The sequence below is a fragment of the Malaya genurostris genome, chromosome 3, assembly GCF_030247185.1.
Source record: "Malaya genurostris strain Urasoe2022 chromosome 3, Malgen_1.1, whole genome shotgun sequence".
Classification (NCBI taxonomy): Eukaryota; Metazoa; Arthropoda; class Insecta; order Diptera; family Culicidae; genus Malaya; species Malaya genurostris.
This window is the reverse complement of record NC_080572.1, coordinates 253,789,864-253,817,780: the sequence shown is the minus strand read 5'-3', so window position 1 is coordinate 253,817,780 and position 27,917 is coordinate 253,789,864. Positions and strand designations below refer to the sequence as shown.

General features: G+C 36.2%; 1 protein-coding gene across 2 annotated transcripts; it reads left to right on the top strand.

Annotated features, from left to right (window-relative positions):
- Positions 1-27,877, top strand: LOC131435844 (G protein alpha i subunit). 2 transcript variants are annotated; one of them, XM_058604078.1, is made up of 7 exons: positions 1-555; positions 21,215-21,399; positions 21,464-21,750; positions 21,816-21,910; positions 21,973-22,161; positions 25,705-25,906; positions 26,044-27,877. In XM_058604078.1, exons 1-6 carry the CDS (start codon positions 441-443, stop codon positions 25,893-25,895), a joined length of 1,062 nt encoding a protein of 353 aa, XP_058460061.1. In that variant the 5' UTR covers positions 1-440; the 3' UTR covers positions 25,896-25,906; positions 26,044-27,877. The 2 variants fall into 2 exon arrangements, with proteins under 2 accessions (XP_058460061.1, XP_058460060.1); XM_058604077.1 differs by having other exon boundaries at positions 25,705-27,877.
- Positions 27,878-27,917: the final 40 nt, after the last annotated feature.

Here is a 27,917-nt window from a genome sequence, read left to right as displayed (position 1 = left end):
CTGCCAGTATTCCAAAGCACGGTCAGTAGCGAAAAACGAGTCCCGCGAGTGAGAGCGTATAGTTTGTTCCGTTGCCTGCCCGTTCGATGCGTCGTCGCCGTCGTCGTGTTATGCCCTCGTCTCGCTGTTAGTTCCTCGAGGGAATCGGTTCCGTTTTTCCTGTATTTTGTTCGTTTGGTCGGTGCTCCTACTGTGCCGCAACTATCACAAAAGTGTTCAACAAGTGTCAACGCGTCCTATACGAGTGCAATTCAGCAGTCAATTTTCTTCTCATGGGCTTTGGCCACTGCTGAAAATCGACGAAAAAGAGTGAAATTTTGTAGGTGTCTGCCCCAAACCCCAGTACAGTGGTGTGGCGCTGATTCAAAGTAAGTTTTGGAGAAGACGAAGAAAAAGAAGAGACGAGAGAAGCGATCAAGTGAAAGAAGAGTGAATAAAAAATGGGTTGTGCTGTGAGTCGAGATAAGGAAGCCATCGAACGTTCGAAAAATATTGACCGTGCCCTACGTGCTGATGGAGAACGGGCGGCCAGTGAGGTGAAACTACTCCTGTTAGGTAAAGTTTGTTCCAGGATTCATTCATGCGAAACGAGATGATCCCGGCAGTATTTCTACCGACTTTTCGAAACCAAATCATCATTGTCGATCGCGGGTGAAGTGGAGTTGCACCGATACACACTCAGTAGCAAACTGACAGCCGAACTAACGCACACAGCTTTACAGGCAATCACGGTTAGCACAGCAGTGTTGCTGGTATCGTCCAAGGAGTATATCTTCTATACGTACACCTAAGAACCAAACATTACGGAATACCTATCATTGATTACGGTTAAAGGTCAAGGTGATATGGCACTTCTCCGTATGCAAATGATTCCAAATTGCCAATTCTGGGATCCAGTTTAGCGAAGAACATCAGTAAAAATGTGTCTCGATTGTTATTTAAGTTCTGTGGAAAGTTTATTTCAGAATAGATCAGTATTTTTCTACATGAATTCATATCTAATCTGCACATGCAAACCAATTAAGATAAGAATTATTATTGAGGGAGGGTTGAAAACATTACAACTTAAAATCAAACCAGTGTGAAGCTTTCAAAACTGTGTGAAGGGTTCCAAGGGGAGAGGTGGGTGTCAAACAGGCGAAAAGGCGCCTCATCCACTATATTCACAATGTAAAATGAAGTCTGACGCAGAAATCATTAAAGGGGGGTCATCCACAATATTGAAACTGTAAAAAAATTCTGAAAACGTAGTATGAATTGTCAAGTTAATTGCACTTTAATATAATAAGTACTCCATTGTTCATGAAACTTAATTTTAAAAAAATTCTTCATGGGGGGAGTTAAAACCCCCAAAGCCCCCCCCCCCCCCCCCCCCCCCCCCGGCGCACGGGCCTAGGTCTTAGTATTCGAATATATGATGAAATCATAGAATTTTTATAGTTTTTCAACTTTATGATCAATTTGCTGGGAATAGAAGAAGAAGAACTATATATTTCTGTTACAGGCGCAAAAAAACGTACGTCCAATGAAGTTACATCATTACCAAATGTCATGTCGGGCTTTCGCCTATGCCCGGCAACACTTGCTCGGTACAATAAAACTTCATACAAAACACACAGACACTGCATTAAACTTCACTCACTAGACGGGTGCAAAAAGCAACAGTATCAACAACCGAAAACGCGTCAGTTGGCACGGAATGAAAGAGAGGGGAAGCGAGATGCGAAGTTTTTTTTTTTTTTTTTTTTTTTTTTTTGAATAACTATTCATTGGAATATGAGTTAAAAATAAATTATTAAGATTTAAATTGGGTGTTCAGCCACAAGTGGTGACTTTTCAGCCCTGTTATATATATATATATATATATATATATATATATATATATATATATATATATATATATATATATATATATATATATATATATATATATATATATATATATATATATATATATATATATATATATATATATATATATATATATATATATATATATATATATATATATATATATATATATATATGATTTGGTTATTACCATGAAGACATTATTTGCTTCCGCAATTCTGAGATTATTGTGTAGGGAAAATTCTAAACCTACTTGTATTGTGTAATGGGGAAAAGGAACTTATATACTAACTTACTAACTAATACAGAGAGCGAATCGATTCAATTGAAGATTGCATCGATTTTTGTCGGAATTTGCTTATAATATTATGTGACATTACATCTAATGGTTCTATATTTGTGAGTCTGTGTAACTCATTTGTACTAAACCAGGGAGGACGCTTCAGAATCATTTTCAGAATTTTATTCTGAATCCTTTGAAGCGTTTTCTTCCTGGTGGAACAACAACTTGACCAAATTGGTACCGCATAAAGCATGGCTGGTCTGAAAATTTGTTTATAAATTAACAGTTTGTTTTTTAGACAGAGCTTAGAATTTCTGTTCATAAGAGGATATAAACATTTAATATATTTATTACACTTTGCCTGGATTCCTTCAATGTGATCCTTGAAAGTGAGTTTTTTGTCATACGTTAAACCTAAGTATTTAGCTTGATCAGACCATGTCAATTCCAAGCCATTCAATTTAAGAATGTGATTATTGTTTGGTTTAAGAAAAGAAGCTCTTGGCTTGTGAGGAAAGATAATTAATTGCGTTTTTGCTGCATTTGGTTTAATTTTCCATTTTGACAGATAATCACTGAAAATATTTAAACTTCTTTGTAGGCGACTGCAGATCACTCTTAGATTTCTACCTGTGGCTAACAGACTTGTGTCGTCACAGAATAGCGATTTCTGACAACCAACGGGTAGATTTGGAAGATCAGAAGTGAAAATATTATACAAGATTGGAGCTACGCTCGAACCCTGCGGAACACCGGCTCGTACGGGTAGCAATTCAGATTTACAATTCTGATAGCTAACCTGAAGAGTACGATCAGTTAAATAATTTTGAATCATTTTGATCAAATAAATAGGAAACTGGAAATCGGACATTTTTGCTATTAAACCTTTGTGCCAAACACTGTCGAATGCTTTTTCTATGTCTAGAAGAGCAACTCCAGTGGATAACCCAGAAGATTTATTTGATTTTAGCATGTTCGTTACTCTGACAAGCTGATGAGTAGTTGAATGTTCATGACGAAATCCAAACTGCTCTGGTAAAAAAATTGAATTCTCATTTATATGAGTCATCATTCTCAACAAGATAATTTTTTCAAAAAGTTTACTGATAGAAGAAAGTAAGCTAATTGGGCGATAACTTGATGTTTCTGCTGGGTTTTTATCAGGTTTTAGGATAGGAATTACTTTAGCGTTTTTCCATCTTTTTGGGAAGTAAGCTAATGAAAAACACTTGTTGAAAATTTTAACCAGGAGTCTCAAGGCAACATCGGGAAGATTTTTAATAAGAATATTAAAAATTCCATCATTACCAGGAGCCTTCATGTTTTTGAGTTTCCTAATAATTAATTTAATTTCATCAAAATTCGTCTCAATAATGTCATCGTGTGATAACACTTGGGTTGAAATATGATCATATTTCAGTGAGACTTCATTTTCAATAGGACTCACAACGTTTAAATTAAAATTGTGAACACTCTCGAACTGCTGAGCAAGTTTTTGAACTTTTTCACCATTTGTAAGAAGTATTTGATTTCCTTCCTTGAGAGCAGGAATTGGTTTCTGAGGTTTCTTAAGAACCTTAGAAAGTTTCCAGAAAGGTTTAGAATATGGTTTAATTTGTTCAACTTCTTTAGCGAAATTTTCATTTCGCAAAAGAGTAAATCTATGTTTAATTTCTTTTTGTAAATCCTTAACTATGTTTTTCATAGCAGGATCACGAGAACGTTGATATTGTCGTCGACGAACATTCTTCAACCGAATGAGCAGTTGAAGATTGTCATCGATGATAGGAGAATTTAATTTAGTTTGAGCTTTGGGAACTGAAAGATTTCTAGCTTCGATAATATAATGATTCAAATTGTCAATTGCTGTGTCGATGTCCGCAGAATTTTCTAAAATAGTTTCATGATCCACATGATTTTCAATGTGAGATCTGTAATCCAACCAATTAGCTCTATGATAGTTGAAAATAGAACTAATTGGATTAATTATAGCTTCGTTGGAAAGTCTGAATGTTACTGGAAGATGATCTGAGTCAAAGTCAGCATGAGTAATCGGTTCACTACAAATGTGACTTTGATCTGTTAGAACCAGATCAATTGTAGACGGGTTTTTCACGGAAGAGAAACAAGTAGGATTACTGGGATGAAGAACTGTGAAGTAACCAGCTGAGAGTTGATTATGAAGTATTTTACCATTACTGTTATTTTGCCTACAATTCCACTGGACATGCTTAGCATTTAAGTCCCCTATTACGAAAAATTTCGATCGATATCTTGTAAGTTTTTGCAAATCGCCTTTAAAGAAATTTAATTGTTCGCCGGTGCATTGGAATGGCAAATATGCTCCAGCGATGAAATAAATTCCATGAATGGTTTCAACTTCGATTCCCAAGCTTTCAATAACTTTAGTATTGAAAGAAGGTAAAATTCGATGTTTAATTTGCCGTTGGACAAAAATGGCAACTCCACCACCAATTCCAGTAAACCTGTCAAATCGATGAACCACATAATGTGGATTACTTTTCAATTTTACATTTGGTTTAAGAAAAGTTTCTGTCACAATGGCAATATGAACTTTGTGAACTTTGAGAAAATTATAAAATTCATCTTCACTCGATTTCAAAGATCGAGCATTCCAATTTAAAATATTCAAATAATTATTTAACATCACTGTTAAATTTTAAATTCATTATAATATTATTTGCAAATTTCCATCCGATTTGAAATGCTTCAAAAAGTGATGAAGTTGAATTCATTTGGATGATCATTTGAAAAAGTTGATCTTGTAGGTAGATCATTTTATTTTCAGTTATATCGCCTAAATCGACTTCATTTAAAGAAGCGAATGGCATTGAAGGAATATTTGTAGGTAGACTGCCATTAGAAGAAGATGATTTGGCCGGTCTACCTATTAATAAATTGTTTTCGTTAGAAGAAGAACTGCAAGGCGGTCCTGTGTTTTGATTATTTACATTAGAAGAAATAGGTGATAGATTTCTACCTAATATACCAGCATAACTGACATTAGAAGAAGATGATGACGAGGTCGATCTACCTGTCAATGAATTGTTTTCGTTAGAAGACGAATTGGCAGGCGTACCTGTTTTTTGTTTCGAAGAAATCAGTGCCGAATTAGGCGTGGCATTTGTAACGGTTTTCTGATTTTCAGGTATGTTCTGTAAATTTAAGGTCGTTGATTTGACTTGTTGTCGAAGCGAACGAGCGTTTAAAATTTTTTCCCTGACAGGACATTTCAAATAATTGGATTTATGATTTCCATTGCAATTTGAACATGAAAATTTATCAGTGGTTTCATTCGTTGGACAATCGTCTTTCGAATGCGATTTACCACAATTCAAACACCGTATATCCATATGACAATTTTTGGTTCCATGACCGAAGCCTTGGCAACGACGACATTGCGTTAAGTTTGCAATACGATTATGCCGTTTATAATGTTCCCAATGAATTTTAATGTGGGAAATGAAACGTACATTTTCTAAAGTTTTCAAATTGTTTACATCACTTCGATTGAAGTGTATTAGGTAAAGTTCATGGGAAATTCCAGAGCGTGGTTTAGAAGTACCATTCGCTCTTTTTTTCATAAGTATTACTTGGGAAGGGGCAAAACCAAGCAATTCTTTTAGTTCATTTTTAATTTCATCAATACTTTGATCATTTGATAATCCTTTCAAGACAGCCTTGAAGGGTCTGTCTGATTTTATATCATATGAATAAAATTTATGAAGTTTCTCGGACAAATATCGAATAAGACGTTCGTAATCTTCCAATCCATCCACCAAGACTCGACATTCTCCTCTTCGTCCGATTTGAAATGAGACTTTTACTTCCGGGAGAAAAGTAGAAAGCTCAGTACGGAATGCTTTGAAGTCGGAAATCATCACCGTCACTGGTGGCATAGATTGATGTTTCTTCCCAGAACGACAAGCGTCCATTTTGGGAATTTTTGAAGAATTTTCTTCTATGTCGCTACAATCGGATTCAGGAAGAATCTCGTAAATATTGTTAGATGGCATAGAATCAACGGAAGGGAAATCCGTCCGTTGTCTTTTATTTTTACATTCAGATTCTATAAGATCGTGAATGTTATTAGAAAAATGTTGAATAACGGATTGTGATTTATTCCGTATTGAATTATTTTTAGCCTTAGGCTTGTTGCCTTTCCGGTTGGACGCAGGCATTTTTGAAATTAATGAAATTTTAAATTAAATTAACTAGGCTAAATTAGTCTTCGATTAGACTCCTAGCTAGCCTTAAAAAAGGCTGATTAATTTCTTAGTCACTCTAATATCACTCTTTGTATCACTTAGTCACTCTAATATCACTCTTTGTATCACTTAGTTAGTGATTCAGGTAGCCTTGAAAAAGACTGAAGCCTTGAATCAATGAAACTCTAGGTAGCCAGAAAAAAATTCCAGGAGCCAAGAGCTATACGCGTGCGGTGCGAACGACTGTTCAACACCGACTGGAGATGCGAAGTTATTTCATCACAAGAAGCTTCCACTGTAATTAACGATCCCTCATCGAATCAGAATTCCGTTTCAATGCGTTAATTCGATCCTTGCGGATAACATTGTCACGAATCTTTACGCCGTTAAATCTATTAGAGAACTCGTTCCAAACGATTGCTTACTCACACGTCACTCTACCTAAAAAAATCAAGTAACATTTACCATTCTTACGGAACAACAGTTCATTCACGAATTGATCCAGTTTCCAGAGAATATGAATTGGGTGCTGATAGCAATCCAAACGTGGCACAAGAAACAGTGAATCACTTCAGTTGCTAATATTTACCAAGCAATAAGTCACAATGATCATATCTGAAAACAGCTCAGTCAATTACGTGTATGGTAACTGTGCATATTTTAAGCTCTTTGTGCATACTCTTGCGATATACGATGTTCCAATTAATATCATCGCTACGTTTAGAAGAACACAAAAACGATTGGTTTGAAATTTTCGATTGATCTGTGGACAAAACCAACTCGTGAAACCTAAGATTTTAATGATTAATGCGTATTGATGCAAAGATGAATACAGGAACAATTGCACTGTTACTGAATGAATCATTGACATATCTTGTCTGAGAAAAGCTTCTAATAAGCAAGAATCTTATTTGAGCGGCGACAGAAAGAGCGCGTACTACATTTACGGATGTTCAGTTGAATTGTTGTATGAAACGTCCTTGGCAAGATATGGACTCATAACACATGCCTAGGAACATGGATTTCAAGAGCTGGAGAAAATGTGGTAAAATTTATTTCTATTTATGTCTTCGTTTTGGTGAGGGGAGAAGCATTTGATGCTTACGAATGGTCACGGAAGACATTGTCTGTTATAATTCAACATCCTTTTGGTCGGATAATTCACTGAAAGTTCAGTTAAAATTAAATTGACACTGTCAGAAATTGATAGATAATGGAGTATTTGAAAGAAATCTTGAGAAACTGGTTGATTTCGAGAGATGATTAAAACGACTAAATACGAAATGAGTTTGCTGATATGTAGATTTACAACACAATTTAACGGCTCTATAGAATCTATGGAAAACAAGTTCTGGATTTCAGTTTTTTGTTGTTACTGTAAGAGCTAATTGAAAAATAATGAAACTACCTATAGAGTGAAACAGTATAGTTATAATACCAAAATATGATATCAACTTTCCTTTGGAAGAGTAAGCTCAGGAATCTATGTGTACAATCATTATTTCCATTCACAAAAATTGAACATTATTTTAATTCCATTATCTATTAATTATCTTTAAAAAAAACACCTGGTCTTAACCGAGAATAGCAGTCAACAAAAAAAATAATGTTTTGCAACTTGACTTTATTTTAATATTAATAAATTAAAAAAACATATGTACACTCAACAGTAGCCGAAAGTGAGCGTAAATTATTTCTGTCAGTTCCTTGAGATCAAGTTAAGCGCATCTTGGATGCAAGATTTTGTACTCATGTATTGTTCCGAAAATCGTCTCAAAAGATCATTCCATCGTTATGGAAAATCGGAAAACGAAATAGCAGGAGATAGCATCGTGAAGATTTAAAAAAGGAAGTGTTCTCGTTCTCACGTGCACCTCGTGCACTGCACAACCGGTCAAAGTGAAGGAATTAATTGCATACCCATCCGCATTCAATTATTTTTTTACATTCTGTATTTATTCGATGAAAGCGTGTCAAACGGTACCGAATATAAAATAATGAGCGGTTTTATCAACAGTACAATGGGCACAAATTCACCCTATGCTGATTGCGCTTGTCGCTGTGAAAGTATCTTATCCGTACACATGAGTTACAGATAGCACAGATTCAAGAAGAAAAGGAATCACTCTGCTCAGCTCTGAAATTTGTTGTTCTCTCTGTCACGTTTGGCTCTGTGAGAATTTGTATACACACCTTCAGGAGAGACTTCACTGGCTTATGCTTATGGCAGTTGAGAACGTATTCCTGTTTCAGTTTCAACGTCGAAGTGTTTTTATTGATGAAGTTATTGACAGACTTTCCCGACATGCAGAGCGCCGAAACCTTCTATTGTATCGATAATTCGAAAAAAGCAAATTTTAAAAAATTCCATCTAAAAGTATATCGTTATTTCATTGTATTGAAATACACCAGCGAATATCCATTTCTCAATCTTTAGTTTTTACTCACAACCAGAGTTGTAATTTGTCAGCAACGTCGAATAACCTTGACAGACTGACTAAAATCATCGTCAACTGTAATCTGTACTGTGAAAGTGACTGACTAATGAAATACTCGATAGATCTGTGACCAAGTAGAAGTATACTCAGTCAAAGGCAGGTGACTCTTTTTGCTTTCTCGCTCATTCTACTATTCTCTGTTGAAGTCAAAAAAAAACAAAGGGAGTACTTACATAAACATAAATCAATAAAGTTCATTATTCTTTACAAAAAGTCATCGGACTTGAACTTTATTGGAGTAAATGAATATACTTCAATATATATGCTGTTCGATTATTGTTTAGTAACATCGTTATCAAGCAGTGACAGGAGAAATGAAGATAATGTCAATTTTATCGGCAATCAATGAGCGTCCTGACAAGTGAAATATCGAGAGAATTTTAGGTTTCACATACCTGCTCTCAGACACTCAATACATAGCGATTTGTAGAGCCTGGTTGGCAACTGTCCAGTGACATAAACTATCCAACCTTCATTGTAGAATATTGCTAATTGATAGTGACAGATATCAGCTCTGCTTACAACGAACTGTTATATCCGATATCATACCACATAATCAGTGTACAACCCGTAAATTTTGTCACGAGACGCTACTGGTATTCGCATGAATACTTGAATATGAATAGAAGTCGCAAGTCGGTCTTACGATGACTAAATTCCACCAAACGATATTCGAATTGCTACCAAATAAACAATATTCGCCACATTTAACCCCCAGCGACTATTTTCTAATCTTAGATTTAAAGAATAAGCTTACTGGAAAGAGGTTTGCATCGAATGAGTCTGAAGCGGTTTTTAGGCTATAGAGGAATCGTTGTATAAAATTGGTGTACAAATTTTGGAACGGCGTTGTAACAATAGTAACAATTCTTCAAGATGAATACATCGATGAAAGAAGTCAAAGTCCTGGCATTACATTCCTTTTGAGGAATTTGGCCTTTCTGTTTCAACAGACTTCACAGCCGATTCTTAGTGTACAGAATCATTGCATGGCTAGTACTATGGATCCTACTGACACTAAGCATCCTTCCTGGTCGGGGCTCGAACATACGACAACTGGCTTGTAAGACCAGCGTCCTATGCATTGAACCGCCAACCCGGGACTTTTTGACCTGTAATACTTATAAATAAATCAATTTGGAACTCAAAGTGAACTATGGAGAGGGCAAAGTGTCATATACCATTCGATTCAGTTCGTCGAGATGGCTAAGTGTGTATGCGACAGGTAATGTTACTCACTGTCCTCGGAAATGGCTGGACAGATTTACATGAACTCAGATTAAAATAAAAGGCTTCGGATGGGGGAAGTTACGGGTTCGAGTCCTGTCTCTGCGGAAATTTCCTCGTAAATTTTCATTTCTGCTCACGTTTCGTCAGTTCTTTTCCAACTTGTTTTCCAATTAGGTGCTGCTGAAGGTTAAGTGAAAATAATTTTACTTCATTTTATCGGAGAAGACTAAATCGATTTTCACAATGTTGAACTCAAATGCAAGAACTGAACTGAACTGAAGATTTTTTGAATCGTTCCTGTTTTTATCCAATCTTGGTTACGGATTAACAGGAGAATCTGAGTAAAACATTTCAATTTCAAAGAAGTATATTGGTATAAGTAACGATGCAAAGAGGAGCGAATTTCCTAAAAGGAGTCGTTCAACTCATTCAGTTTTCTGATCTAATTAGTTGATGACCTAATAAACCCACTTTGATCACACCGGCTCCTGGTTGTAGGTAAAAAAAAACTTTGTGATGGAACTAATAGAGACATCTTTAGTGGCAACGCATATTTTTTCGAACTTAGATTTAAATAAAAAAATATCAAGATTTTACTAATTCCTGTTAAATTTTATCGCAATCTATCGCATAAGAGACGAAGCAAAAAAGGTACTAAATCTTCAAAATTGGTCACAACACTATTCTTCGGTGTCTGAATTGAATTTTCACTAGCTTAGATTCAAATCAAAGACCGTGATGAATTTTATAACGATCCCACTCCCGGATCTACTGAATTGATTTTGAGTTTTTTTTTATTTTGTGTTTTGATTTTAAAATGTTGCTTTAAAAATGAAAATTCGCGAACTTGACTCGTCAATAAATTTTTTTTCAACTGTCGACTAATACTCCTCATACAAATTTTCATCCTACCTCAATATTTATTACCTTCCTCATAAATTCGGACTTCAATCCTTATTACCAATTTCAAAACCGGGTTTAATTCAAAGCACTATAAAAGTACTTCACTTTTATTAGGAAATACATGTGACGAATTGGTGCAAACTAGTTAACTATATTTCATGAAGTCACCTGAACTCGCAACAAATATACATGTGTGAAATCAGTTGCAAATATATGTCGATTCTAACGTTAATTTATGTCGGACTTAGAAGACGAAAATTTACACGAATTTATCTAAGTGTGAATATTTCAGAATTTTTTTAGAGAGGGTAAACATAATAATCCCCCTCGGATGGGACGCCAAAGACAAAGAACAGTATTATGAACCAAAAGGCTACTTCGAAATAAGTAAACCTAGCGAACGAAAGGCACCGGCGTCACCATGGAAAAAGGTCAAGCAGTCTCCTTTCGACTTTTAACACAAGAAACTGAAACTTTAATAAAGAGGAAATGCACCTGTTTCGCATGCGCTTAAATAAGCCTTTATGGCTTGGCTTAATGCCTGCCACGTAAATCGCAAGTCACATACGACAATCAACACTCCACTTGTTCGTTTCAGTATGCCTTGCGAGAAACTAGACAAGTAGTCATTTACACCCGATGACAATAGTACTTCTTCTACAACGGTCTCAAGCAATCATACAATCCCAGTACATTTGAAACAGAAACTGTCAATCCAACATCCACTCCTTCCAACCAGGCCTTCATCCATAACCAATGTACAACAGCTTTTGCTGACAACGAATCTAACGCCTGAAACAATAACAATAGGAAAGAAAAATCCCATAATGATGCTTCTAACAACAACAACAACGACGTCGAATCAACGGATGAAGGCGTGAAGTTCCTCCGTCTCCTTAATTCGCCAGATAGTAATGAGAGCTGCTTCCGCAAGAAAAATGATGGCAATGAGATCCAGAAAATCTCTTGTCACTCAAATTCATCAAAGATGGCAGAACCTATTTCCAGAAATTCAGTCTCAAGTAGAAGGTCATACTTTACCATAGAACGACAATGAATTTAATCCGGATATGACTTCCGGCTCCGGAATCATGTGTACTCAATTTTATCAGACAGAACTAAATCGATTTGAATAAACTAGCATTCAAATGAAAGATCCTACAAACCCACACAAAGCTATTGAAATTTATTTGGATTCGACTTCCGGTTCCAGAATTACAGGGTGATTGACCGATTTCCACAAACTAAGGCTCAAGAAAAAGGTTGTATGGTACCCTAGATTGCTATTGAATATCATCTGAATTCGACTTCCGGTTCTGGAAAGTTCTACAAGATGTTGAAAATTTCAAACCATCATCTAGAGCAACGATGTAAAAATGGTAAAAAGTAACAAACTGTCCTCGGTTATACCGGTTTCCAGTTCCCGGTTCTGGAGGTACCGGAAATACTTGTCAAAAACTCCAAAAAAAGAGCTCCTTTTGTAGTGAAAGCTCAACCAATTTTCCCAACCTTAGATTCAAATAAAATGTCATACGGTCTTCTTTAATGTTATTTAATTTCATACGATTCCGACTTCTGGTTCCGGAAATACAGGGTGAAATGTATTTGAAATTGTAAATTATCATTTGGAGCGATACCAAAAATTACTAAACATTGCTTAACCCATAAAAACCCAGTGGTTCTCAAATTTGAACCAAATGAGCAGATATCATCAATTGCATCATATTTTGTGTAAAATATGTTGGGAAATGCCAAATCACTATTGAAAATATTTTCCAAACGAAATTACCCTATGTATGATATATCATACGCTGGGTCAGTACAGTTGCAACAAAATCATAAGAGATATGTCAATATTTTGAGAAAGATAATTATATATATACGATTTAATGTCTTAAATAGTACCGGTAGAAGTACTATCAGAGATGAAGGCATAATATAAACAAAAGTATTTGATGCATTTCGTCCAAAATATACACCTTCGTTTCGGGTTCTAGTGGATTGTTATTGTTAATATAATTAATGTATACAGTCAAGCTGAAATAAACAATTTCATTTCTTTCCAATTCTCCATTTTTAGAAAAATGGATTACCTATTTGTATTTGTATATTTGGGATATTTGTTCGATTTGTCCGGTGTATCGTAAGCTAATTCGATAGTTTTTCCAAGTTTTGGAGGTATTCATACTTCCTTTTCTAAGCTTGTGTTCTACTCCATATTCACGTGTTCGTCAAATGCTAAAGAGTTACTTTTCTTATCTTATGTTGCAGCCATATTTTTAAATATATCACCTTTCAAAATTCAATTAACAAAATTCGATTTAATTTTCTGATGGCAAGAAATTTCCGAAAGACTTCAACTAATCACAAAATTCTGATTCTCGAGCTTATTTGGTTTGTTTATTTGCTTTGGAAAAAATACTGTTGTATTATCTCTCCGTATGATATATCATACGAACAAATGTTAAAAACATTTTTTTATTGTTTGACATATGTTTTTGGAATTTCGCTACAGAAAAAACTAATCTGAATCTTTGGTTATGGTTTGTTAAAAGATGGAAGTATTACCTATGGTTTCGAACATAAGATTCACACGAATATGTTGCTCACTTTTCCTTGGCCTTGGACTTTGTAAGGTTATAATACAAATAAATCGTTGACGCTTGAGAACAATTTTAATATACAAAGAAATTAGAAGTGTAAACTATCAATTAAAGCTGTTAGGTATTAAACTTCTATTAAAATATAGGAAGTTTTGCATATGATATATCATACAGGGTCCGGCACTCGAAGTGTAACCAATTAAAAAGGCCATAAATTCAGTTTGGAAAATTACTTTTACTTAATTCAAAGTACAAAATGTGTAAAAATAATACAAAATTCAGAATCAATTCACTTTTGCTCGATATGACCACCTTTTGCCTTGACTATGGCCTTGAGACGGTCAAAAAACGAATCGCAAGCTGCCCGAATGTGACTTGCAGGTGTATTTTGGCCCACTCGCGGACAATAACTTTTTTCAGCGCCTCGAGACTGGTGTATCTTTTAGTTCGGACTTTGCTCTCCAAAATGGCCCAAAGAGAATAATACGTTGGATTCGCATCTGGTGAATTCGAGAGCCATTGTGTGGACGTGATGAAGTTCGGAACGTTGTTTTTCAGCCATTCTTGGTTCACTCGAGCTTTGTGAGACGGTGCCGAGTCCTGCTGAAACGTCCATGGTCTGCCACCGAAATGTTTGTCTGCCCAAGTCTGCCAAGCAACCTCCAGAATACTTTCCCGATAATATGTCGCATTAACCTTGACGCCAGGCTCGAAGGTCTGAAGTTGGTTACACTTCGAGTGCCGGACCCTGTACGTTAGAGCATAATGGGATAAAACTGTTATCCATAGCTTATGCTGGTTCACGCTCTCTGAATCCTTAGATCCAATGAAATGTTTTTTTTAATATCACAGTAATATTTATGGAATCGTGAGTAATATAAGTAAGGCATTAGGTGGATTGAAACAGATGTTTGAACTAGGTATTATTTGTTGCATGCGAAAGACTAAGCAAGGAGCATTTTAATGCCACAGTGCCTTTTTGGATTTTTTAGAACTGCCTTTCTAGTTTTCTTGGAAACGGTCAAAAGATCCTTTGTATGCCGTGAAATTAAATGTACAGCTGTATTTGTATTGTGTTTCAAATATGAAAATATATCAGAATAGTTTCGAAATATAACAATTCTCGGAATAAAAAAGTATGTAGAAGAGAACGAACTAAACTATTCAAACCATTGTCCAAATCGAGAGAAGATTACTAGAGGGCACTAAGCACACCATATCTTAGATATTTATTTTAGAAATACTGTTAACAAGAATTAATTTGATTACTATTTGGATAGTGATTTTAAGCAATGTGTATCAATAATTGATAATCATACTTGATAAGAAATGAATAAAGGAAGTATAAATGAAAAAGTTAGTCTGTCAAAAATCATATCTCATACTCAATTATTCTTCCGACATATCAATCGTGCCTCGTCCATTACTTCCTTTTCTCCACGGACGGGACGAGCTGAAGTAATGAATCAACCAGAGTGCACGCGTGTAATATTTTTTTATATGTTTGCCACTTTTGCACCATTTGACGAACCAGCACTTCTTATTCATGTCCTGTCGTGTGCGCGAACTGAAGCCAGTTTTATGGGAGCTAAATGATGTCTCAATAACGCTCTATCTTTTTTATAGCAAAACAAAGCACAATTACATTATTTAAAATAGTCCCGATCACATCATCCGCCAAAACCATGGAGGTCATTCGCGAAAAGTAAGAATAGTCTTGGTACCTATCAGTTGCAACAATGTACGGGTGGCAGTAGAGATGATCGATTATCTGTAGATAACAGTACTACTAACTTGTTTTTATTCTTTTTTCGGTAATAAGTGCAAAAACGTGATATGTGTACATCAATATTGTATATATTTAACATTTAATCTTGAAAAAAATTAGAATTAAGTGATTTAAAAATCAAGAATGAACAATACAAGATTAATCGAGTCAATAAGGGTAATTACTGGTCTGGTTTCCTGTTGACAGTTGGATAGATGTAAACTTCAATCGTGTCTAAACTGAATTCTAGATTTGATTACGGTATATAGTACTGGCGACATTGAAACCAAACATATATTTCACTATCTCAGCAACCAGCTTCAATTAGTGCCACCCCAAAGACAATGTTTTCATTCAGAAAAAAATGTACACACACACGACTATGTGAATGCTATTTATATAAATGTGAATTAAATGTAGTGAAACAGCATGCGGCGCTGGACCGGTAATTGGATTCATGTGTATGTCATGTTCATTCACCGGGCAATTTGTACCACCCATCAGCAGCGACGCACTTATCGCGTCTAAATTGACACCGCGCTTGACCCGACCAGAATTGCAAATAGGGATGACAATGCCGTACTGTTGGCCTCCCAGCAAATTTACTGTGTGAAGCATCAAGTTCATATATTTGCTCGATTTAATTAATGGGATCCAAACTCTACACATAGTGTTTAGGAAAAATCTGGTTCTGCGCATTAAAAGACCGATTTAGTATCAAGCTGTTGTTGTCTTATTCTGTCACTTTCCGCCGAAGTTTGTTGATGAATCTTGTCAGTCATCTGCCTAATTTAAAAGTTTTACAATTTATCTTTCGTATCAAAAAATATTTGGAATGCGATGTGAATCGCTAATTTCAAAACAATTTGTTTTTGGACAAAGTTAGAAAAAATCGTAATAATGTAATAATCCATAAGAATCGCAGTTTACGTAAATTTACATTCAAGCACAGGCAAAATTGTGTGATTTGGCTAAAAATAAATGAACTAAAAAACAAAAACCTTGTTTTAATTCACCTAGCGGTGCTATGACGCATTTCTCACATAACTCAAGTTTTCATAAATATAACTAATGGATTCTTCAAATACCCTTTGAATTTTGAATAAGAACAAAAACCAAGTTTATAACAATTTGTCGTTTTTTCTTTTTTTACATTTTAACTCTAAGAGACAGTTTAAAATTTTAAACACTATTCACCCTGTTGTTCCGGAACTGGAAATCGAGTCCAAACAAGTCAGTTTATGAGACCGCAATAACTTTCGCAATAAGTCCAAGTTTCTTAGAATCTATTCTTCCGTCTCATAGAAAGCAAAGAGAGTTTCGTTTTCGAATTTTTGACCACTATTATTGGTAATATAAATTGAAACAATTTTGAGCCATCTTTAGAGAAATTCTACACCAAATTATGAGACCATATTACCTTTCATTTGTATCTAAGTTTGTGAAAATCGATCCAGCCGTTCCTGAGAGATTGTAGTGACTGTCGGTTCGGAGTACATTATCCGTTCTTCCGGTACTTCCGAAACCGGAAACGAAAATCAAGTATACCTAAAATTAATGTATTTCATCATCAACTAACCAGGTCTGTCGAATGGAAGAGCTAGTTGAACGTATTTGGCTCGATTTTTCGGTGCCATGTATAACCACAGGCTCTTGAAAATTAAATGAAAGACTTATCAGCTTTCAATTCCAAAACAAAAAGTCGTATTCGAATGAAAATCGATTAAGTTCAATGGAATTGTGAGACCTTTCATTTGACCCTAAGCTTATGCGAATTGGTTGGTCTGTCTCTGAGAAAAACGTTTATTTCTGCACATTTTACCCCGTTACTCCGGAACCGGAAGTCCAGATGATATTCAATAGCAGGCTATGGGATCAAAAAGCCTTCCATTTAGATCTGTGTTTGTGAAAATTGGTTCAAAAGTCAGTTTTCACAGTGATTACTGTGAGAATGACAAAAACGGTGGCGACCGCGACTTGAACCGTGAATCATTAAATCACTAAGTATTTCCGTTAATCGACTGGGCCACAGAAGCACATATCTGCTGCAGAAAATTGAAAATATAAATCCATGTAGTAAGTGCTTATTATCACCCTTATTTCGAATAACGACGTATTGATATTTCGATCGAATATGGTATTCCATTGCCGCTCTCCGTTAGCCACTTGATCGATCCATCTTGCTCGGTGTGATCCGTTTTTTGTGTCACTCGGATTAAATTCAAGAAGCATTTTTACAAGGTTGTCATCCCACATCCTAATGACATACCAAGCCCATCGCAGTAGTCCAACTTTTACTGTACGCACAATAAGATATTCAAACGGCTGTTGCATATCCAAGCTGGATACGTGGCGCAACGTTTCTTCTTTATAGCCTTTCCCTCTGTATTGTTTTCAACGCATTTATCCAGTCCGATCCGCTTAACTTCGACTTTCGGTCCGATGTATGTATCCATTATCATCTCAAAGTCACAAAATCTACATCACTTATAGAGACTTTCAGAAAATAGTGCCAATCTTTGCTCGTTGAATCACACCTTCCAAACCCACCGGTAAACTATCACAATTAGGTTAAAACCATAGTCAAATAAGCGATATAATAATAATAACCTTCCAAAGCTATATTGAATAAAATACATGAGAGTCCACCATCAGCCCTCATCGAGACTCGAAGGCATTCCAGATGCTCGGACATAACGCATCACTCTATCCATCGTTGCTCTGAATATTCGCGTCAGTTTATCCAGAAAACCCGAATTGTACACAATCTGCCTTAGCTGTTTGCGATCGATTGCGTCCTACTGACTGTGGACTGAGCGGGCACTCAGATTGATTCTTGTGTCGTTCTCTGTATGTTGTTTTGCGACATCCAGATGTTCGTCGTTATAGTGATTCCACTTGTAGATCACCTCACATTCGTTTGAGTGCAGGCTCTCCAATCCGATCACAGGCTTGAACATTTACTCCTGACCTAACGGGTAGCAACTAAAATTTTGGAATTTCTTTCTCAAGCTGTCAAAAAAAGACAAACATATATAAAGAAGATTGTCCACTGTTGAAAAAAAAATTAGTGAACATTTCAAAACGGTTCGTAATCGGATGCTCGGCGAAGCTTCCGTTTGATGTCGGAACAGGAGCGTTGTACGGCCTTTATGTCAACTTTGCGAATGCATCTCTTGATTCTACCAATCAACTGTTTGCAAGTCATGGCTCTCCAATTATTTTTGTACACCAAGGAGCTCAAAACCCCAAAAAAATGTTCGATTGGGCGACGCTGAGGCAGATTTGTCGTGTTGTGGTTTTTGGGTACAAATGGGATCGAATGGGTATTCAGGAACGATTGTGTTTTCTGGCGTAATGCGATGACGCTTTATCCGGCCAAAACACGTATTGTCCATCAGCATGATGTTTTTGAAGAAACGGGTTCAAAATTTTCTTCAAACATTCGTTCTGGTACACATCTTGATTGATTGCAAACCAGAGGGCTTGAACCATGGCTTAGAAATACCTTTCTCGGAAATGGCAATGTACATCATCGCTTTCTGTTCAAACTTATGTTTAAACTTATATTTAATGTTCGGAGGTGCAATAGAACTATCCGTTGAATAGTATCGATCGTTTCCGGGAATCTGTGTCTTCGAAAGAGGAAAATAACTTTCGTCGTCCAAAACAAAACTATTTCCGGAATAATTTTTAATCAACCAGCGGCATTGGGACTTCAGCGTTGAAATCTGTGCGTCAGTATATTCCAGGGTTCGTGTCTTCTTTCGGCACTTTATTCCGACTCTTTTCAATGTTTTGCAGATGTACTGGTGAGAACATTCCTTGTTGTTGAAGGCACGAGAAAGAGAACGAAGTCATTTTGCGTCCATAATTTTGGCTGGTGGAAGACCTAACTTTCTTGCGAGCAGTTATTGGGGATCTTAGGATATGGTAAAGAGTCGAAGCCGCAACACTTTCGCTTTTAAAATGTTGTACCGTATACTTTTTGCCGAGATTTCTGTGCAGTTCGTAGAACTGTACAACGCGCTCGCGAAATACTTCTTGTTTCGACGGCATGTTGAGCAAAACTGAGCAAGCATAAACAAAACAGAAAATACTAGCAGAAAGAGGAGAGAGAGAGAGAGAGAGAGAGAGAGAGAGAGAAAGCTGACACATACACACTCTTCTTTCTCTCTGAGCTCGTTTGTTGTTAAGCATACATGCCTCGAAAAAATTCCAAAATTTTAGTTGCCACCCGTTACCTGACCGTTCATGTCGTCGATGACGAGTTTCAAATCTCGCCGTGAATAGTCTAGTGTGGGCAGTGTGCATGTCTGTAATTGAAGAACGAAGCAGTTCCATGTGCCGAGTTCCCAATCGTAACACTTTATTCGTCGCCAAGGTCGTTACCAATTATTCCGATACATATTTGTTTCGTATTTAAAAATTATTGTTTAGATTTTTCACGACCTATTCTAATACCCTGTCTCATCGGAGGGCAATCGTGAGGGTCTCTTTGTTGTCGGCCATCCTACATGACTAACCGGTATTTGGTTCTGTCAACGGCTGGGTTATTGCGTATTTGCTCACTCGCATCCTCTCATTCTACTACTACCGCGAGAGGTAGTAGCACCCAATCGACGCCGGTCATCAATAAACACATGTGGACGCATGCAACAGGGACTTGTGAGTGGCGATTCACCATTTGATAACCATCGACAAGGTACAAAAGATGTTGAATAATTTGACAAAATGACACTGTAACAGGATGGTCTTACAGTAGTATCACGACAATGAAGGCCCTTATTACCGTTCTCACTTTCACTTTCACATAAACTTCACTTACGTGTCACTTCACTTGATTTTACCTATTACCAGTATCACGCATAGTGAAGTGATCACTGTAGTGGAAAAAACTAATTTTTCCAACAAAATGTTGGTGGCGTGATGTTCATAATGACATCAAGTTCATCCAAGTACCTACTTTTGTCTCTGAAGCGACTTCCGTAATAAACCCCTAAATTCACTTCACTCGAATTTCACCGTGAAGTGATACCGGAATAAGGACCGAAGTGTCACTTAATTTACACACTATTCTGCAATATCGAGTTTTGTAGATTGCCAATTGTTCTTTTGTACGATTGCAAAATGTTTTTTTGAAGTAACATTCTTGAAAATAATATGCAAATTAGCTTGATTCTTGCTAATGATAGTATCATATGTTTATTTCTCTGGGTAGTCGGCTTCCGGATTCGCTATTTTAAGGTTATGAGTGTTAAAAAAATTCAAACTGTCATTCAAAACGACGAAGCAAAAACAAACCTTAAAACAATTCCAATTTGGGCTCCAGTTCCGGAAATACCGGAAGCAGTTGTCAAATATTCTAAAATTGAACGCAATTCCTCATATAAACGATAATAAGGAATCCCGATGATCGGGGTTGGAAATTGATCCCAGACAGGTTATATGAAAGGCATCGACTAACTTATCCTATCTATCGAATCATTAAACCATTTCAACTCCGGATTGATTACTAAGCGGATCAAGTAGAACTACTAAGTTGCTCTAGCTGTATAGTTTGAACTGTTGAGCAATGATGATGCAAATACGAAATTTGACATATAGAAAATCGTTATGTGCACGTTATTAAAAACAGATGTTTACTCAAACTTACTAGTATTAGTACAAATTAGCACTTCAACTTGAGCCGCACTAAGCAAACATAAACAGTGTTTGTCAGCTCCGCAACACAATAGTTAAAACCTATGGGATCATCTCGGGTCAACCTTGACAACAGAAACAATTCTCACTGCTCGTAAGACATCCTCATTACTAATTCAATTTGTTCCACGATTTACTTTTTGTAGGAGCGGGCGAATCCGGCAAATCAACTATTGTCAAACAGATGAAAATTATCCACGAAACAGGTTACTCACAGGAAGAATGCGAACAGTACCGACCCGTCGTGTACAGCAACACAATTCAGAGCCTAATGGCAATCATTCGGGCGATGGGACAGCTACGGATTGACTTTGCCGATGCTAGTAAAACAGTAAATAATAATAGTCTGGACGTTTAGTGGAAATTCTCAATACATATTTACCATCTTTTTGCAGGACATCGCCCGCCAGTTTTTCACATATGCTTCGGCAACCGAGGAAGGCGAATTGACACCTGAGCTCGTTTCGCTCATGAAGAAACTGTGGACTGATTTGGGGGTGCAGATGTGCTTTTCGCGATCGCGAGAATATCAGCTAAATGACTCAGCCGCCTACTACCTGAACTCATTGGACCGGATCTCACAGCCAAATTATATCCCCACACAACAGGATGTGCTACGGACGCGAGTCAAGACGACCGGTATCGTCGAAACGCACTTTAGTTTTAAGGGTATACATTTCAAGTGAGTTTCTTTTCTTCAGCTGTACTTCAAACAAGCCTCTAACGATATACATTTTCAATTTGCAGAATGTTTGACGTTGGTGGTCAGCGATCCGAGCGAAAGAAATGGATACACTGTTTCGAGGGAGTAACGGCAATAATTTTCTGCGTAGCTCTGTCAGGTTGCTAAATGTTGCAGCTCACGTCATCGAGGATTGATTTTAAATCGACATTTCTTTTTCAGGATACGATCTAGTGCTAGCAGAAGACGAAGAGATGAACAGAATGATCGAATCGATGAAGCTGTTTGATTCGATATGTAACTCAAAGTGGTTCGTAGATACTTCCATCATACTGTTTCTGAACAAAAAAGATTTGTTCGAAGAAAAAATCACTCGATCGCCGCTCACGATTTGCTTCCCCGAATATAGTGGTGAGTGTTGCATTAGGGTTTTACTGCCTCCTCGTAGAGAGAACATTTCATTAATTACCATGATGATTGTTTTGATATCTCATCTTATGCTTGTTAAAATTCTCGCGAATTAGATACTAAAATCAGAGTTTGCGACAAAAAAGTGTCCATTTCAACTTATCTCCAAATCAAAGTTAGCAACGTCTAGGCATAAAATTCCTTCTATGGAAATTAACCTTTCTTTTTCAAACAGACTTTCTCTGCCGATTCTTGACTACAGAATCGTTCGATGGCTAGTGCTACGATTTTACTGACTCTAAGAATCCTTCCAGATCGGAATTCGAACATACAACAACCACCAACTCAAGGCTTGTCTCCATAAAAGATAAATGTTGTTATAAGTATTGTGATAAACAATGTGTCCTCCTCCTTTGGCCCTCAGAACCTACTGTAAACTCTTCGGTATGATTTCCACTATTCCCAGATGCGATCCAGGGCTTCAGAAGTTATTTTTATTCGTAACATAACCATTGTTGGCATTATTACTCTCAAATCATCAAAAATCAGCTATCTTCATCAATACTAATCGTCGGTGTTTATCGGTTACATAATCATTACTGAAATAATAGGACCGCAGAATTTGGCATGTCACAAGTATCCTGCTTGCGCAGCGCTCTAACACTTGTTTGTGATCGCTGTATTTGTTGAGTTTACCAGACAAGTGAAATCCTGCGCTCATGGTACTTCTGTGTATGTCAACACTAGCATCGAAAATCAACAATAAATTCTCGATGGGGTTACGGTTCGGGCTTTGTGGAGGCCATTCCGACAATAAAACCGGAAGAAAAATTTGGTCTTCTTGGCAAGATTCGTACGAATCTATCGTCATTATAACGTCCACCACATAAAAGATATTCCCAGACCATTACATTTTCCTTTCCATGCTTCACTGCTCCTTGAATGCGGTGTTCCTTACTTTCTTCACCCGATTAGTACCACTCACGAAGCCCGTTTTGCTTGCGTTTAAATATCTCGAGTTAAGGTTCGTTAGTTCAAAGAATCGGTTTCCAGAACTCTACAAACTTATTTTGCTTATAAATCGGTGCTTTACTATTCAACTTTTGTGCTATGGGACGGTGATGAAAAGTTCGACCGGAAACTGATTGGAGGATTTCTTAGATCTTAGAAATAGTTACCGTCGGAATCTTCTGATTTCGCGCATTCTACCGATCCAAGCGATTTCAATTTCAGGAGAATTTTCTTATAATCAGATTTTTCTGATTATAAGAAAATTCTCACTTTCTTGTTGTTTAAAAGTATACGAAAAATGTTGAAGTTGAAGATGAAAACTACAAATAATTTCCGCGTGAACTTTCTCGTTGCTTAAAAACGCGTGGATAATTTGAAACGTAAACGTAAATGGAAAAAAGTACGACCGTTTCTCAGTAGAAGCGCTGTTAGTGTCTCCGTACAGTGGAAAATCTAGGTTTATTTGATTTATGCCTTTCTATATCATGAATATATTCGCTATAGGTGATAGCGAAACGAGGTGCAAATAAATAAACTTCTTGTAAATTCATCTAGTTGGCAGATCTTGTTAGTTTGTGGATATATAAACCTACTTTGAGACTACTAGTCCTTGATTTCCGATCTCGAAAGCACCGATAATTGTGAATAAAAGCTCCAAAACGGAGCACATTTCGATTTCTTAGTAACGGTTAAGCCGATTTTCTCAAATCTTCAAATTACAGCTCTCATTGTGAAAGATTGTGTGCAATTTCATCCATATCCGACTTCCGGTTCCGAAATTATATGGCGATGAGTGTTAAAACTTTCAAACCGTAATACAAAATGACAAAATGCAAAATCGGTACGCATCAGTACGTACTGGTACGGAAGAAGAAAACACCACCGCCTTGGCGAACGAAGCACGCAACGTGCATTGTTAAGTTTCGTGTAGCGTGCAGGGTTGCCACATTAAAATCTAAATTTTTCAAAAGAAAAATTATAGGGGGATAAAAATTAAAAAATAAAAATCTGTATAAGAAAATAATAAGATATTAAAGCTCAACGAAATGAAAATGTCATTAAATCGTATCTGAAAATAACAGCTACTTTTTGTTTGAAGGTAGCGTTTATTGTAATGTAATTGGCCATTATTTATTTTTACTATCTTACATTATGACCAAAGCCATCATCTTTTCATCAGAAGAAAGTTTAAAAAACATAAAGAAACGTTAACATAAAAAAACCGTGATTAGCAGATGGGACCATTTGTAGTGTTTACCATTCTTGATATTCTCATTCGTTTAATTTGTACCCACTAATCACAAAATAATAATAATGATTCTATTCTAGAAAAGTATACTTTTTGTTTTTTTTTTCATATAGAAAGGTTATGCAATCACTTGAAAAAATAATTAGTGAAAATTGGCCCGTAGAGCCAAGTACTGTAACTTCTGTAACTAAATTTTGAAAGGCGCTGATAAAATCTGATATTGATAGTATTGAAGCCTTTTAACCGCAAATTTTCTAGGTACGACGGTATCTATCATTGAGAACGACACAATCTATCATTGAGAGACCTATTAAACCTTTCCAGTTACAGGGAGTGCAGCCGGTTTATTAAGCTGGATCCGCTGTCTATTTGTAGAAACGTTTACAATACTGTTTTTGTCAATTTCGACATCCATCGTTGCTGTCTTCGTTCCTATCCATTTTTACGAGTTCCCCATGCAAACTACGAATATAGTGAACCTTTTTCCCAGTATATGTCGTTTATTAAGCGGTTACTCTCAAGACGTTCATTTTCATCTCTCTCGAAATGCGATAAAACGATTATTCCATGATTTCCTATCTATTCAGTAATGTTAATTTTCACATATTTGGTATACATCTGTTGGTGAAAGAAGATGCCTGCTGGAGAAAAAGATTTGATAATTTCAGCTTCAATAGCCTTTTTCCTGATCCTAATAAATAAATAAATGCTGCTACTATCATCAGGTTTGCAATGAAAATATTTCAAAAAAACTAGAGATGCGTTTTTGTTCGATTTAATTTTTCGACATATTTAACATATAATCATTGGACGACCAGGGGAAATATCACTGTAAGCAAATTTATTGCCTAATTTGACAATTTTTCATCATTCATTTTTAAAAAGACACTAATCAATTCAACATCCAATCTTTGGTATTATAACAAATTTAAAATGAGATGAGTATTTTTTAAATTTTGCGTCCAATTGATTTTCTACAACCTCTTCCTGGGCACAATTTGGACATAAATAACGGTTTCCGAGTTATAACGATTTGAAGAAACTGCATGCAAAAAAGTATCCGCATTTTCTGAACATAAGTCTTGAGTCGAATCGGTGTCTTTATCCGTACAAAACTAATGATTTGCCGTACTGGAGACATGTACAAAGTTTTATTCAATTAAAAAAATCAATTATGTATGATTTTGGCTCTTTTTCTGCTGGTAACTCGAAAATTGCTCATGATGAAATCTGCTCATTCCACATTTTCTAACAGAAAATAACATAACAACCTTTCTTCATTTCAGGATCCAACACCTACGAGGAAGCATCCAGCTATATTCGGATGAAATTCGAGAATCTGAATAAACGAAAAGACCAGAAGGAAATCTACACCCACCTGACTTGTGCGACTGACACGAGTAACATTCAGTTCGTATTCGATGCCGTATCCGACGTGATCATAAAAAATAACCTCAAGGACTGTGGGCTATTCTAGGCAGCAAAATTGTAAGAATTAGCATAGGTGTCTAAACACATCATACACACACACGTGCGAACAGATTTTCAACAAACATGACACGATCGAGGATCCCTACAGTGCCTGCTTCACTCTAATCTGAATCTATTACTCTTCTCTCCACAAGGTCAAGCAATCGGTGAACCTCATCCGCTGAGCAAAATGTGTAAAAATCGTGTTATATTTTCTATGCGCGAACGAACATATTCCGCTGGTATTTATTAGGACGAAGCGTAATGTAGCGTTCAGTACTAATACGAAACGCAGTGTCAAAGTGTTGCAATCAAGTGTCAATGCTCTTCCCCGGGCTTTTTCTATGATTGATTGTGTCAAAAAATATTGTTGACCCTGCCAGGGGTCCTTCCTAACTACTAATACTATACTACACAAAAGTAACCAAACAATGGCGCACATTTTAGGACATGAAGAAAACACGCTTATGTTAATAATTACTTTTAAATATTACTCTTAGTATCAAAACTAAAAAAGGGATATCTTAAAGAGCAAACTTTTTAACAAGCCTATTATCAAGAAACTATGTTTATATTAAAATGATCATGATCAAAAGTTAAATCCATGATAAACGAAACCAGTAAATATATTTTTTTATATTTTATAGGAAAATATATAAATTCATTGTACGTTGTTCAATTAACGAAATAAACTGTGTCCGCCTTGTTACTGAGAGTGAAATGTATAACTGCTGCTAAATCAAGAGATTTATGCAAAAGCAAACGAAACAAAGTGAAAAAATAAAATAATATTTATACCTTAATGTTAGATGTTATCTAAGCATACAAGAGACGAATTTAGAAGGCAAAGGCTCTCGCCATACATTTCACCATCATTTTCCCCTTGACAATAGAATGTACGACTGCTTTGGTCTATGAATCACATGTGTAGCTATTTATTATTATAATTTTAGAGTGTATCAAACTCCGATCTTACTCTGCCAAACTGAAAGCATAATATTCCGCTTCAAATAACTAGAATCGTCTTTTATTCATTCCAATGAAGCATTTCACTTATTACTGCTACTATTTTAATTTAATTATTTTAAAAACTATATAAATCAAGATGAGTATCAGTCAAAGCTTTTTCGACGAGTTACTTTCAAAATTGAAATCGTTGCAAATCTTTAGATCCCTTTCCAAGACTGAATACTTTCCTAACCAAACTCTTTCGTTCCACGATTACTACTAATAGTTTGATAACAGAGTTAGAAATAGACTCATGTCAATAACGGTTCGGTTTCATCAGACTGAAGAAATAGCTCTTCAAATGTTGATTTTCACGTTCTTGGGAAACATTCGCAAATTTCATCGCTGATAGCATTGATTGCCAAATTTGTGCATGATCCCTAGTCGTTCGACCTTAGACTGAACAGTACTTCCGTACTAACGGTCATCATTGTACCGAAAATCGACAGAAGCGTCGGGAACGTTAATCGATAAGCAAGTCTATTACAAAAACAAACAAGATAAATCGAATTCACTGTCAAATTAATGTAACGAACGCATAACAAAAATACAAATCACCCAATAATATCAGAATTGATAAATTATTTTGTACTACTCATTCGTTTACATATTAACGTATATTTTTTGCGCGAACAAACAAAGTAATAACAAAATCACATGTACCCTGTATTGATGGTAAAATGAAGTACGAACAAAACCAAGTGGGAAGCTCGAAATCTAATCCGCACAAATAACAAGCAAACCAGAACATTAGAAAACAAACAATGGGATTGAAGCATAACCCACCCACATCTGTTAAGAAGGAATTTGTATTTTATATGGATGTTTTTTGCTTATACGTGGAATAGACCCTGGGATATCATAACCGAAAACACTCAGAAAATATTTTTCAAAACCCAAAATCAATTGAGTCCCGCATTGTTTCTTCCCTTTGCTCGTCTGAATAAAGGCAGGATATGTTTTGATAGGACATATATTTAATGTGCTATGGTGGTATTATTTGACGCGAAACTATCCGAAA